General features: G+C 34.3%; 1 protein-coding gene across 1 annotated transcript in view; it reads right to left on the reverse strand.

Moving 5' to 3' along the window:
• The window catches only part of eys (eyes shut homolog), a 293,123-nt gene that overhangs the window by 174,380 nt on the left and 102,311 nt on the right, over positions 1–16,432 (reverse strand). The window contains exons 19-20 of the mRNA XM_051651752.1: positions 10,033–10,154; positions 2,733–2,992 (exon numbers count right to left, since the gene is read on the reverse strand). Coding sequence (XP_051507712.1) covers positions 2,733–2,992; positions 10,033–10,154 — 382 coding nt within the window. The remainder of the gene's footprint in view (positions 1–2,732; positions 2,993–10,032; positions 10,155–16,432) is intronic.

Raw genomic sequence — 16,432 nt, forward strand, 5'->3', positions numbered from 1 at the left:
AGGTAATCTAATATGATTACTTTTGGTTTTCCTATTGCATGTTTTGATGAAAATCTAATTTTACATGTATTAAGCACCAGAATTATGTAATTGATATGTAATCATGTAATCCATAAAAAATAGATAATCTGATTATGCAAATTACAAGTACTTAATTTTGTGATCTGATTTTGTAATCCAGATTAGAGGTAGTCCATTACTACCCAACACTGTCGATGAAACACTTTGCACTGTTTATTTGCATACCTGATTTGAATAATTCCTTTAGTAAATCAGCAATTAAAATGACCCAGACAGTGAGTACAAATATACTACGCTATCAGTGGGTAAAAACCATTTTTGTTATTGAATTATCCTGCAATAATCATGTTATCATGATCAATCTTTGCTTTAACTTCCGAGTACTTCAATACTAATGCCCATCCCTAGAAGCCACATATTAAAACAGATCTCCACATTATAGAGCTCCACAGCATTGTGGTATTTACTACTGCTGCTGTTTTTGAATACATATGACAGCATCTGCATCATTGTGGAGACACATCAGATTCTCCGTGAAATTGTGGAATGATCAACTGCATACAAATGTGCAAAAATGTAAAGTTTGAGCAATCTGTGCACTGAAATACACCAGGCTTGTATTAGGAGCAGATGATCTGGCCTCAACGACCATAATAATATCAGGAGGAAGGTTTCAAATGACAGATGAGTGTGTGTACATGTGTGAGAGAGTGTGCTTCACTGTGATTAAAGAGATTGTGGAGAAACTTCTTTTCTCCCCCTGTTATATGCATCCATCAGACAGCACTCGTATTCCTTTGATGGAAACCTGCAGCCATAATTTAATGAAACACTTGGAACTTGTACTTTGGCAGAAGTGATGGGGTCTGATCTGTCTCTGCAGAGAGAGTCTCAAAAAATAGGGAGGCAAAGAAAATGGAAAAATCATTGGCAGGGTAAGCCACAGTTTAACAACGTAGAAAGTACCATTCAAGCCATCACAATGACTTCAAATCAGTGTGTGATCCACAATAATTCTCTCCCATGCTGAAGACACTAATGGACAAATACTGCAGGGGAGATATTGCAGAACAAGGCGAGAAGGTCATACATATCCAGGGAGCCGCTGTTTCCTCACAGATGCATAAAGTAATGTGGAGTACTATGGCACATTTAAATTTATAAGCGTAAAGCTTGCCAATTCAAGAGTGAAGATTAAATGTGCATTTAAATTTTTTTTTTTTTTAATTGATACAAATGTAAACACGACTGTCTTTTATCTATAATTTATCCTCTATAAACATTAAATTGAGTTCAATTAAAACACATTAAAGGTGCTATATCGTGAAAACAATAATAATAATAATTGTCCTTGACCTTTTGAAATAAGAGTTAGATGTACTATGTAAACATGCTCTAACTTTAAGATCTAAAGAAGTCCTAAAGACCATTTACTGTATTGAGACTAAGCAGCAAAAACGTCTTGCGGTGCGTTAAGAAATTTTCATGGTTGTGATGTCACATCATGAGCACATTAAAATTTAGCTGCACACATTTACACATAAACAATGCCCACATTGTTTGGCATTTAGAAACTTGGCCTGCCCAGTCACAGTGAAGTAACAAGGAGGAAGTCGGATAGATACTATCGTTCCTAAGCACCAGATGTTGTAGATACTATTATTAGAGTTGGTACTACATGTGGAAAAGATTGCAAACTTTGTGCTGTTCTTGGCTGTGTAGCACCTGCCCCTCTGCATATCCATCTGAAGGATCCCAACATTAGAAACACATGGCTATTTTTCAAAGAGAGGGTGGAAAATGTTTATTCAAAACTTAATGAGGATTGTTTTAGTCCAAGAAACTTTACTATATTGTAGCTATTTATACATTTATAATATATATTATAGCCTTATGTTTAATTGTAATATGATTTTGCTGGATCTGCTTCTCTTTGTTGTTGTTAACAAGGCAATTTTAAAGTGTACACTTGTAGCAAAAAAGATACTGATGTTTTTTACTGAATACATTCTCCCATCTATTGGTCTGGAACATGTTATTGGCAAGTCAAGCACCTACATTCTATATTTATTTTCATTGTACAGGTAGAAGAAGATGTAAGACAGCTTGACCTAAAGGCAATGCATTGACCAGAAATTAATTTTTTGACCAATGATTGTCCATGACTTTTCCATGATATAATCAGTCTTTCATGATAACTAAATAAGGGTTTTTTCATAAATATATATTTTTTAGAGATTTCTGCGCAAATTTCCATTTGTTTGCCAGCTACCAATCTTTTAAATAAATAGATTTAAATAACTCCCAATGTACCAACTGATGTTATTATGCTGGATTGCAGGCAAATCTACTCACAAAGAGCAATATCTAAATAATAATAATAATAATAATAATAATAATAATAATAATAAAAAATGGTATATATTACAGTACAGTCACAAGGGTATATATTCACTATAGAAATATACATGATTTTATTTCCTGATTTATTTCCAAGTTTTACATGAGCGTTGGACCCCTGTTAGGGTTGTAATTTAAATCAAGCAAAGAGGTATTCAATAGAATACCTCTTTGGAAGGCAATGCTTTTAGATTAACAAGCCACAAAAGTGTGAATAAGAAATCAGTGTGCTAGAGGCCCTATGAATGACAGAGACCTCACCCACAGTGAATGGAACAGCAGTTAAGATGCAGCTCGATTGAATATCTCACCATCTGGACAAACACAGAGAGTGGTCCCGTCTGATCTGGCACGGCATACAGAGTTGTGCAGGCAGGGGTTATGCTGCAGGTCACATGGGTTGTAGGGCTGTTCGCAAAGGGGACCTGTGAAGAATGGCGGGCAGGTGCAGGAGAACTCCCCTGGGATGTCAGACTCCACACAATGTGCCCCGTTTAGGCAAGGAGTGGAAGCACATTCCTTTACATCCTCTCCACAATCCAGGCCTGTCCAGCCATGAGGGCATATACACCTGTGGGATAGAAGGGGTGTTTTTGTAAAATTACACTTAAAAAATATATATATATTTTAACTCTGTAATTTTGTCTTGTTTACCAGTAAAAAAGAAAAAAAAAATTCTTATTAAATATTAATTCTTATTTTCACAGAAAATATGCTAAGGGAACAAGGGGAAAAACAAACAAACCAAAAAAAAAAAAAAAAAAACAAACAAACAAAAAAAAAACACTTGCAATGGGGTAAGAAAAACAAACTTAATGCACATGTATTGGCAAATATTTTTTCTACTTTGAACATAAACCTAAAAAAATAAGTTAGATTTCTCTGAAAATAAGACTTAATATTTAATGTAATTTTGCTTCTCAAGAAAACACATCTTGTTTTAAGGATGTTTATGTATTTTACAGGAAAACAAGACAAAATACTATTCAGAATATGTTTTTGCAGTGTAAGATCAGTGTCATGTTTGCAGGCATGTTTGGTTTCTAACCATATAAAAACACAGCATCTTGTCTTACGTGTCCAAACCTTCAAATGTATAAATTAATTAAAGAGTCAATGACGTGACGATCATTTTTTTTTTTTTTTTGTCTGTGTCTAATGAATTATAAAAAAATGCATTACAAATGCAATTCACACAAAACTATTATTTGAATACACCTCTTCAGTGATGAACATGTTTTCAATTACTGAGTTCAAAGTCATTTTGATGTTTTTTTCTGGGGCTTAAAGGCAAAAATGTAATGTGGTGCAACTGTCCGGAGACTGTAAAAAAGTCTCATTAAAAGCAGAAATTCTTAAAAAAAGGAATGTTGGCATGAGTTATGCTGAATATTATATACTGTACATTTTATATTTTATTATTATTTCTTAAAAAAAAATAAAAAAAATAGTTAAACAATTTTATTTTAAAATATGATTAAAATTTGAAATACTTTTGTCCACCAACTCAAAGTCATGTGGTGCAACCAACATGTAGGCCAAAATTTTGTTGTCATGTGACAAACATCATAAAACAGAGAAGATCTCTTTAGACCCACAAGACTGAGTGTGAAGATTTAAAAACAAATCATTATTTTGTCATATCATAAAATATCAATATTTTGACATTTTAATGAAAAAGCACATTTTGTTCAGGTCTTTTGGTGCAACCATGAGAAATATCAAAAATATTGATATTCTTGACTTAAAACTTCCTGATATTTGTAACAAATATTCTTCACCTTGAAACATATGAAAACTTTTTTTTCAAATTAATGATGAAGTGTACACTCATGTGTATTGAAAGTGCAAGGAAACTATTTTAAAACAACATGAACTGAAAGACATGTCTATGAGCTTGACACGTGTTTTAAACCAGGTTTTTAAAATATGAAAAAATGTTATCACCTCAGACAACCTTATTTATCAGTGACCCTTAAACAAATCCTGAATCTGGACAATTAGGGCTGATAATTGTAAGATATACTGTAAGGCACTAAAGCCATACTTAAACCCATCACTTGAATTAGATTTGAATATAATGAAATATATCAAATATAACTGATAAAACAACAGAGGAATTCACAGGTATTTTTGCCCCCTGCATTTTACATATTGGGGGCATTCTTTTTTCAGAGGAACATGATGTCATTCTGTCTAACATCTCTTTTTGTGTTCCACAGAAGAGAGAAAGTCATACAGATTTTAAAACAAGAGGGCGAGTAAATGACGACAGAATTTTCAGTTTTGGGCACACTATCACTTTAACTCAGACTGGAGTTACTTCTTCAGAATTCCATTGGGTGATATGAGAGGAAAACTATATTGGATTAAAATAGTAATGCATGTACACATAGACTGACACTCCTGGCACACAATGACCTTGTAGCATAAAAGCTAATTACCCTGGGGCAGACTCTGATTTAGCCTAGCCCTGTGGCGCTTTTCACTAACAAATCTCTTCCGTCTCTAAAAATCCCCATTGTTCATTTTAGACCAGAACTACACTGCATGCAGTGAACTAAATTCTTATCAACAATGAAACCTTCGACTTCATTTCTGAAGATCTGGCATTTAAAAGAAGGGTATAAAAGAATAGAAATATAAAAATATACACAATGGCTGATTTAAAGAGGTCAGACATGCAGCCATATTGCAGGTGTTATTTAAAAACAAATAAGCAAAGATTCATATGTAGCCAAGTGGAGAAATTTAATGTAATTTAACTCTAATCATAAATTGGACATGACCCCTTTAAGAACCGGAGTTTTGCGATACTGGAATTTTGTGACACCTGCTTTCCGGCACTCTCGTGTTAGATGCGTGAGAACATGCGCTGGGCAAGAGAGCTCCCAGTTTTGTTCATCGTTTGAGAGTTCTTTGGGTAATTATCAAATTTTACACAAAATGCTAATAAATTGCATTTAATACAGTATGTGTTCAGAAGAGTCATATGTTACAGTTTTTTCTGAATTACTAAAACACTAAACCCCATTTCCATTTGTGTTCTCGATTTTCTGATGTAGTGTCTAATGAATGCTCTGTAGTGTTTGTATATTGACTTGCTGTGTGTATGATCTGAAAGCATTGCTTGATTTTGAGCACAGATGAAACAGTTTTGTGGCGATTGTTTGATTTTGCCAAAATAGTCAGGGGTTTTGTAAATGTAGTTTGAAGATTTGGTTTTGTGTTTAAAGTTGTGAAAAAATGGGTGAAGTTTTCAAGAAATGTGTTTTAGCAATTCAGATAAACTGTAAAATTGAGAGTTTGTTATGGGTTATATTTGAAGGATGCATATGGATTGCATGTGTGGGGTTTGACCACGTTTTACACATGTGAGGACTGGGTATGTAACTTTACATAGAATATAATCATATATAATTTAATGATTTATAGCCCAGAGTGTTTTCCAGTTTAGTGAATAAGTGTAATACGTGTAATATGTGAAAATATGTGTAATGAGAATTTTATTGTTTAAACTGTTATACAGGTGCATCTCAATAAATTAGAATGTCGTGGAAAAGTTCATTTATTTCAGTAATTCAACTCAAATTGTGAAACTTGTGTATTAAATAAATTCAATGCACACAGACTGAAGTAGTTTAAGTCTTTGGTTCTTTTAATTGTGATGATTTTGGCTCACATTTAACAAAAACCCACCAATTCACTATCTCAAAAAATTAGAATATGGTGACATGCCAATCAGCTAATCAACTCAAAACACCTGCAAAGGTTTCCTGAGCCTTCAAAATGGTCTCTCAGTTTGGTTCACTAGGCTACACAATCATGGGGAAGACTGCTGATCTGACAGTTGTCCAGAAGACAATCATTGACACCCTTCATAAGGAGGGTAAGCCACAAACATTCATTGCCAAAGAAGCTGGCTGTTCACAGAGTGCTGTATCCAAGCATGTTAACAGAAAGTTGAGTGGAAGGAAAACGTGTGGAAGAAAAAGATGCACAACCAACCAAGAGAACCGCACCCTTATGATTGTCAAGCAAAATCGATTCAAGAATTTGGGTGAACTTCACAAGGAATGGACTGAGGCTGGGGTCAAGGCATCAAGAGCCACCACACACAGACATGTCAAGGAATTTGGCTACAGTTGTCGTATTCCTCTTGTTAAGCCACTCCTGAACCACAGACAATGTCAGAGGCATCTTACCTGGGCTAAGGAGAAGAAGAACTGGACTGTTGCCCAGTATTCCAAAGTCCTCTTTTCAGATGAGAGCAAGTTTTGTATTTCATTTGGAAACCAAGGTCCTAGAGTCTGGAGGAAGGGTGGAGAAGCTCATAGCCCAAGTTGCTTGAAGTCCAGTGTTAAGTTTCCACAGTCTGTGATGATTTGAGGTGCAATGTCATCTGCTGGTGTTGGTCCATTGTGTTTTTTGAAAACCAAAGTCACTGCACCCGTTTACCAAGAAATTTTGGAGCACTTCATGCTTCCTTCTGCTGACCAGCTTTTTAAAGATGCTGATTTCATTTTCCAGCAGGATTTGGCACCTGCCCACACTGCCAAAAGCACCAAAAGTTGGTTAAATGACCATGGTATTGGTGTGCTTGACTGGCCAGCAAACTCACCAGACCTGAACCCCATAGAGAATCTATGGGGTATTGTCAAGATGAAAATGAGAAACAAGAGACCAAAAAATGCAGATGAGCTGAAGGCCACTGTCAAAGAAACCTGAGCTTCCATGCCACCTCAGCAGTGCCACAAACTGATCACCTCCATGCCACGCTGAATTGAGGCAGTAATTAAAGCAAAAGGAGCCCCTACCAAGTATTGAGTACATATACAGTAAATGAACATACTTTCCAGAAGGCCAACAATTCACTAAAAATTGTTTTTTTTATTGGTCTTATGATGTATTCTAATTTTTGAGATAGTGAATTGGTGGGTTTTTGTTAAATGTGAGCCAAAATCATCACAATTAAAAGAACCAAAGACTTAAACTACTTCAGTCTGTGTGCATTGAATTTATTTAATACACGAGTTTCACAATTTGAGTTGAATTACTGAAATAATTGAACTTTTCCACGACATTCTAATTTATAAAGATGCACCTATATATGTCATTAAAGCCTGGTCAGAAATGCATACAATGCTTTGAGTGATTTATGCAAGTACTTAATTGCATAAAATGTTGTGAATTATATAAGCATGTATTAAGGTGATGTCTGCTGAAGCATATGGGTAGGCTAATGCCCTGTTTGTGTTTTCATTTAACATTAGCCTCTACCATATTCATTTGCCATATTTCATTCCTGTTTATTTCATTGTACCATATTTCTTTCTACTGAGTTTCATTGTGCTGAAATTCACTGAATAATTTTTGCTCTCATTTGAGACATTGTTCTTTTTGTGTCACATTTACAATGTTAGCTGTATGGGTCATTTATTTAATACTGTACTCCTAAATCTTGACTAAACTTTTATTTGCATTGATAATTCACTGTCTTTTGTTAAATATTGATAACTCGACTTGCACTCTGCATATCTAAATTTTTGCCTAATAAAATGCTTTCTACCATGAGATTGTCCCTCCCCCTGAAATAGACTGCTTCTGACTAGCAATAGCAAGTAGTAAATCATGACTCATAGCTGTAATGTAAACTTATTTATTTATTTATTTTTTTTAAAGGGAGGAGCCCTTCAATATGGCCCGCCCCAACTTCCTGTTTCAATAGAAAATACGTCTAAAAAAAAAACAAAAAAAAAAAAAACTGCACTCGACAATGCATTTTATGTGGTCTTTAAAACTATGCAGATTAATAATGAAATACAGTTATGCTTTTATTTCAGCATTCGTAGACAAAACAGAATGTCTGTCAGGAGATTTCTAGACAGCTGAGAGGATTTATAAGTCAATTGCACTATTGGTCCGAGAAGCATTAAATCCCAGACAACTGGAAGTAGGACACTAGGAGGTTAGTGCAGTGAGCTGGGATTATATTTAACAGAGTGAGTCCCTGAGAGTGTTGGAAGTGTCTGCATTCCACTTGGTGGCAGTGAGCTTACAGTCATACCGCCAATCCCTGTCTTAAAATCCATTCTCTATTCTCTCACTTGCTCTTTTCCCCCTCCTTTCAGTCTATTTCCCTCCCTCCCTCCTTCTCACTCTCCTCCCTCTGCTGCCCTCAGCAAACGGGAACATTATGTGGAACAGCGGCAACAGCTTTTTCCTCAAGTGAGTCACCGATCGCGAGAAACATCCTTCTGCTGTGCTCCATTGATTGATTTATTTGTTTTACCTGCCATCTGCAATTCATTATCTCTAACATTTGTGAGAGTGCAGAGAAACGTGAGCGACTTCTGTCTCCATGTGACGAGAGCAAAGGTGCCTAAACCCTGGGGGGAATTCACTAAAAATTTGCACCAAAGTCTACGACTAAGCATCCAAAATCCAGTTTAAGCTAGCATAAAATGTGCTGGAATTGTGCTGCACGTGAAGTTTTTAATTTAAGTCATTGTTATTCTTGTCAGTGCAAATATGTCTCTCTTTCTATGTCAATAAGGCTCATTATAGATTGTGCCTTATTTACAAAAGTCAGCACTATTTGCCTGGTGCAATTAATGCTGCATTATAGAGAGCACCAGTCTGGTTGTGGAAGTAAAATTCCCATTTATTTTCTCCATAGGGGAATAGATTTTTAACAAAAATGTATAAACCTTGAAAGACAAACCTACCGTGAGCTCTGAGGTTGTTAATCGATGGTATATGCTTTTATTGAAACCATCAGTTTAATAACAGAATTTCTGGTGAAGAAATTTACTACCCGTGATACTGAGGGGGAAAATGTACCAATCAGAGAATAGTGTACACAAAGAGTGCCAAACAAGCCCCTCTAATCAACAACTTTAAATCAATAGTTTTATATTTTTTCCATTGTTTTTAATTTGATTACGCTATTCACAATACTTAATGGGATTGTAGTTCATTCCCTCATAAGAGACATTAAGTACAGAGTCTTGAAGCTTTATCTTTTTGTCCGATCTTCAAATACTTTTTTGCTTTAAATCAAAATCTGTAGTGTTGTGATTCACCTCAGAGCTGGTTTATTTGGTTCAGGGCTTAAAAATGCTTTTATACAAGATTTTATGAGATCCCTATGGAAAAAATGAATTGGAAAAATACTTTTGGAAACATGATTCTGAAAAAATGGGCAGCCACTGTTGCACTCAATTACAGCCCACTGAAAGCATGAAATGGAATTTAATTTAGATGTTTACATGTTTGTGTACATTTTCTTTTGATCATGACAGTTGGTTAAAACTAATCATGGGTGTGAACTGGATGTGACATTGTTTATTTATTTGTTTTCCTCAACTAACTAATTTTAAAACAACACTGATTTTAGCAGCAGATTTTAGCTTCATTCGCCCAGGGTGCTTTGGTTCATTTTTGGAGAAAATATTCGGCTTCTTCCATTGTACAAATTAGGCTATATTGAATTCCCACTGCTGTGTTGTTTTTTCCTGTCCTTCTTTAGAATGCACCACCGCTCTCATCTGGTCCATCCTTTCATCCATTATCCAGTTTTTCTTCCATCTGGCTGTTTTTGCAACCCACCTGTAACCATTGAGCATGTCTGTACAGGTGGCATTATTTTTACAAGGGTTTGATGAACATTCGTCGGTGTCCTGTTGACAGAACTCCCCCTCCCAGCCTGGCAGACAGAGGCAGTTGTAACTCTGAAATGCAAATGAAGAGAGCGAATGAAACGATAATACACAGGCAGTGTAACTCTTTCATCTAACCCTTGCCTTGACCTAGATATATGCAGCATATTCTGCCACCGATCTCTTGGCACACCTCAAATTGGCATTTTTTGGAACTTTAAGACATCCACTCCAAACTATCAACACAAACAGAAAAAAGTAGAGACAGAAGGAATAACAGAAACAAACAAACACACATAAACAAACATTTATCACATATATGCACATGATCTCATAAGTATTCGCATATACTGTATTCTTCTGTGAAGTGTGGTTTTAATAGACATACACTACCGGTCAAAAGTTTTGAAACACTTACTCATTCTTTATTATGTATATTTATTATATATATATATATATATATATATATATATATATATATATATATATATATATATATATATATATTTTTTTTTTTTTTTTTTTTTCACATTTTAGAATAATAGTAGTCATCAAAACTATGTAATAATAGAAATGGAAATATGGGAATTATGTTGTGACTAAACAAAATCCAAAACAAATCAAAACTGTGTTATATTTTAGCATCTTCAAAGTAGTCACCCTTTGCCTAGAATTTGCAGAAATGTACTCTTGACATTTTCTCAACCAACTTCTTGAGGTATCACCCTGGGATGCTTTTTAAACAGTATTGAAGGAGTTCCCATCTATGTTGAGCACTTATTGGCTGCTTTTCTTTATTATTTGGTCCAAGTCATCATTTTCAAAAACTTAAAAAAAAAAAAAATAAATAATTACATTTTAGTTTTATAATGAAATACATTAATATGGTGGCACAATTATATTTTTGTCTGCAAAACTAATTTCAAACATTTAAGCATACATCGATCAGAGTGTTGGGGAGTAACTAAAAAGTAGCAATACTACTAACTTAACTACATTTTGCATTAGCGGGACAATAGTTCAGCTATTTAACAAGCTTCTTTTTCCAACAATTAGCGAGTTACTGCATCAAAACTCTAAATTTTGTCAATACAGTCAAAAACACAAAAGTCCAATTCATTTTAGTGAATCAGTTCGTTTGGATGGTTCTTTTAAATCAAGTTCAAATAAAGGGTTTGCAGATTCACTTGTGCCCCTATGCAGAAGTCAATGCCTCTTCTTTTTTGAAGCAAATATTTATAAAATATTTTATAAATTTATGTTCAATGTTTAATTTAGTATAAATATATAATATAAGTTGAATAAATATATCTGAATGCTTATTATTACAAAAATATATTAAATAAGATTTTATTTATTTGCTTAAATGTAGTTAGCAACTTTTTGTTTGTAGCTTGTAGTGTAGCTAATTACTTTTTTAAAGAGTAATTTAACTGTAATATAGCTACTTAACAAACTTCCCCTAGTTTTCTTCCATTAGGGTTAATAGAATATGAAAATAAAGGAATTTATAGATTTTATTTATTTATTTCACACTTGTTTAACTTTGACGACAATTAAATTAATCCAGACAAGCAGTGTAGGTAATATATATATATATATATATATATATATATATATATAGAGAGAGAGAGAGAGAGAGAGAGAGAGAGAGAGAGAGATTTTATTCATTTATTTCACACTTGTTTAACTTTGATGACAATTAAATTAATCCAGACAAGCAGTGTAGGTAACGTATATATTAATATATATATATATATATATATATATATATATATAAATGTGAAAAAAAAATATATATATAAATATAAATATATATATATATATATATATATATATATATATATATATATATATATATATATATATATATATATATATATATAAAGTATATAATAATAATAACAAGAAAAACTTTTATTAGTTCCATCTGTATGAAATTTATTAATTTGTCATTAAAAGGACTTTCTGATAAACTGATAATGAGATAGTGTCTAAGTACTGAACTCGGTCACATGCATTTGTACTATACCTTCGCAAAGATTCTGGCAAATCTATCCAAATGTACAAAAATGTATGTGTACACTTTAAGTACGAAAACCTCTAAGAATATGAATGAGTCACCCTGGCACTAGGTGCAAGTATATCTGTGTTTTTGTCAGTGTTTGCACTAACCATCCCTATGGGGATCAATATAAATATCTACAATGCCATCCACTATATCTCTCTTTTTCTGCATATCTGCATACATAACTAAGGTGCATGTTGTACTCTGCATATTTTAACTTGTACTGAGGGCATTCTGTGGACAGCTTCAACTCTCAACCCACTTACTATTAAGGCAAATGTATTTAACATGGTTTTCAAAATTGTGATCTTTATGGATAAACAACCATTGCTATGCAAATGCGCACCCGCAACCACCCACCAGTGCACATCAGATTTTCAGGCATGTCTTTAAAGGCATGCAAACTATTAATTTCTGCATACATTACTTAAGAAATCAGCATGAAGCACACATTTCAAAGAGAAATATTCAGAATTACACCTCATGCACATCTGAAACAAACATCACTTTTGTACATACATATATATTTCTACACCTTTAATGCCTTATAGCAAACATAGCTAAAAATTTCTCGACTCCAAGCACAGGTGGAAATGAGCGCAGGTTTGCACAGTCAAGGGAAGGTTTGAGTTCTTCATCACAGCTGCCCTGAGGGTCGATCCTGTAGTGCATGCTAATCTGTGCTTCATCCAGACACAGACAGTGTTAAGCTCTTCCTAATGTAATTAGAGCACCGCAGGCCTTATTCATAAGACTGGAGAAGCTACGCAGGCCTGGTGTAATAGATCAGATGCCTGCAGAAGTCCTGTTTTTCACCTCTGACTAAGGATAATATAGTCTTATTTAAGATGCGAAATCATCTGCAGCGATTGTAGCTCTCCCAAGAAACTCTGAGTTGTGTGGGGTTTTTTCAATAAATAACTACATAAACACTGCCAGGAAGTAAACAACAATCTGCAAGAGGGATTTCTAAAGCGAGTTCCTGTTTCCACATGGAGTAACAAAAGAAAACGTATTTTTCGAAACTTTTAAGATCATTGTGAGAGAATGAGTTGGTTAGAAATGTTTCTCATCTACTGTATACAAGAAGAATTACTGCATGACAGTGCTGTAAATTGCTGCTTTGAAGAGCCACAATAAAGAGAATAAACAGAGAAAATCTGCTCATCTTTTATTAATAGCACTTGCACACACATTATTTTGTAACAACATGCTGTTTTGCTTGAGTAATAATTAGATACCTTATAAGGTATCATCTTTTGGCCAAATTCTAAATCCTTCATGGAGAAAAATATCAAAGGTAATGTAAGTGCAGTACAGTAAGTAAAAAAAAAAATAAAATAAAAATAAAAAAAGATATCCAAGATTAAGCAAAACTAATGTCAATAATAAATACTTGAAAATAATTCAATACTGAAAAGTATTGAAAAAAGAAAAAAAAAGAAAAAAGAATTCAATCAAATTAAAAATTGACTACCCAATATTTGATCTGGTTGTTTAATTCATTCAGTCGTGTCTGACTCTTGGTGATCCGATGGATAAAGTTCTTCCAACTGTCTCTGTCATTGTTGGAATTCTTTAGGTCTTGGAAACTCCTGTTCCTGTGGTTCTATACAGCATCCAACCACCTTGATCTTGGTCTACTTCTTCAACACCGTCCTTTCATCATCTCAAGTATGATGGCTTTTTCCAAAGAGTCTTCCCTTCTCATTATGTGTCTGAAATATATGAGCTTTAATTTGGTCATAAATGATTCTAGTTAAAGTTTCAGCTTGATTTGATAAATAATTTATTGATTTATTCTTCTGGCAGTCCAAGGAATGTGCAGAAGCCTCCACCAACATCAGTACATTTTTCAGTGATACCCAATATTGATGCTTCATAAAGCAACATGATCACACAGGATATAGACATGTTGTTTCTGAAAGTTCAGGTACCCTAAAATCAACCCAATTCAGCCGAATTACTTAAAAGCACAATACCCCATCAGACATTGTTGCATCAATTTAAGCGAGAACACATTTGCCTCTTGTGGTACTGATTGCTACGTGGTGGTGAATGTGATTGAGGGGTTGCATTGTCCCTTTAAAATTAAATTTTTACTCCACTGACAGTTAGGTTTAGGGTTGGGGTTGGTGGTAGTTAATGAAATATGCTTTCTTTTTGACTGTATTACATCATTTGCGAAAAAAAAAAAAAAAAATTACAACTTGCTTCTAGCACCAAAAGCAAGTTGCCGTTCAACACTTTCAACTTCGGCCACTAGGGGCAGTGATTAAAATGTCTGTAAACAGACTGATTTCTGCAGCAAAACTTTCGACCTACAGTTGCCGAATTTGTAGTGTAATTGGTCTGGTTAGAGTATTGCATCATTACCTTAGCAGCATGCATTTGCAGGGCCTTGCAAATCAGTCGCTTATAAGGTTCCATTTCAATTAAAGTGTAAGCCATGTCCACACTAATATGCTTTTTTTGATATTGATAATGCATTGATTTAGCTATGTTAAAGCCTCTCATCCACAATGTAGCAGTGTTTTTCTCCCAACGAAAACTAAGACTTTAAAAAAAAAAAGAAGAAAAAAAAAATCTTTAGTATCACATACTTTGGAAAGCGATGACGTTAGGAAACATAAAATTTTCTTTCAAAAACGTAATATGGGTGTGGTTGTAGGTACATGAATGTAGCTAACAGACCACAAGGCAGCTCACAAGGTTTTGGAACAGAGCCATTATGTCTTAGGAGAACACAGAGGACATCAGGCCATTAAACACACTTCACAACACCATTTTGATGGTGAAATGTTGCTACAGCACTTCCACTGCTGTCTAGTTTACAGTTTTCAACAAAGACAAGTTCAGAAAAGAGAGCTGTGTTGAGGTTAACACTGTTGGGATGTAAAGTGATGTATGATCTAATGTCTCAAGGTCTTGATCCTGCAGCTTTGACTCCCGTCAAATCAAATCACACTAAAAAACTTGAACGGCAGCTGTAGATTTGGCCCCAACTGTTATGGATATGGAGGATGCCTCAAACACATTTTCAACACCTGAACATCACGGCCGCACCTGAAAAGGCTTTTCACATTGAAAAAGGCCAATTGCCTGACTGTGTCATGTGAGTTTAACTTGTTCAAGCCAGATATCAGCATTAATCCTGCCTCTAATTTGAAGAAACATATCGAGGTAAATTTCATATTTCTGCTTACTAGATTCTGTCTATAACGTAGCCTGTAATTTAGCTATCTATCACTGAGATTATTGGGTTGATGTGAGAGATTAAGACAATGTTATCAGTAGGGCTGGGTGATAAAACAATCTTTATTTTTATCTGAAAAAAAAAAAAAAAAGAGAGAGATGTCTTCGATATCGATGATAAACTTTTGAGTAATTTTCTATACTTAGCCTATGTTCTACATCTAGACCAGGGGTGTTCATTACATCGATTGCCATAGCAAGACAACCACTGGGTGATTGATCTAGATAAAATAAAAAAGATGGACTTTTTATGTCCTGACGTCTGTAGCTGCGTGCTGTTTGATTAAAAGGAGGCTAATGTTTGTGCGCTAATGCTAAACGATCAAATACACTTTATAATTCCGCCAGTGCCCGTCTTGATGAGGCATTAATGTAAACGCAGTCAGTTTGGTCTAAAGTGAATGTAAACAGTGGGACAAAAAGAGTATTTGTATCAAAATGTCAGACTTGAAGTGTACTTGTATCCGAATTGAGCACTGTCTAGTAGGCTATGTCATATAAAGGCTATTAATCAAACAACAATAACAAGGAAATGAGAAAACCACTCAATACTTTTGGCTGAATAACTTGAGTAGCTTTAAAAGTATTAATGTAATAGAATAAAACAGTGACATTTTTAATAACAATAATTTTTTTAATTTTTTCTTTTTTTTATAATACCGACCCCTGATGTAGAGAGTGTTAATTTGTATAATAAATTACCAGAAATGTAGAGATGATAAAATAATTTATTATTATGCTTAGCCTTTATCAAGTTTTTTTTAATGCCTGATAGAAAAGTATCAACCTTTGTAGAGCAATACTTCATGCAGAACATTCCACCAGTCACAAACTTCAGAAAATTGTGCATCATGCATTAGAAGAGAACACAGCTATTTCTGGACTTAAAAAATACAAGAACTAAATCAATGCAGGACATTGTATCTCAAAAGGAGTACAATGTGGCCCCCATGTGCTACTTAAAGAAATAGTTCATTCAAAAATGAAAATTCTCTTATCATTTACTCACCCTCATGCCATCCCAGAT

This window comes from Myxocyprinus asiaticus, chromosome 23, assembly GCF_019703515.2.
Source record: "Myxocyprinus asiaticus isolate MX2 ecotype Aquarium Trade chromosome 23, UBuf_Myxa_2, whole genome shotgun sequence".
Lineage (NCBI taxonomy): Eukaryota > Metazoa > Chordata > Actinopteri > Cypriniformes > Catostomidae > Myxocyprinus > Myxocyprinus asiaticus.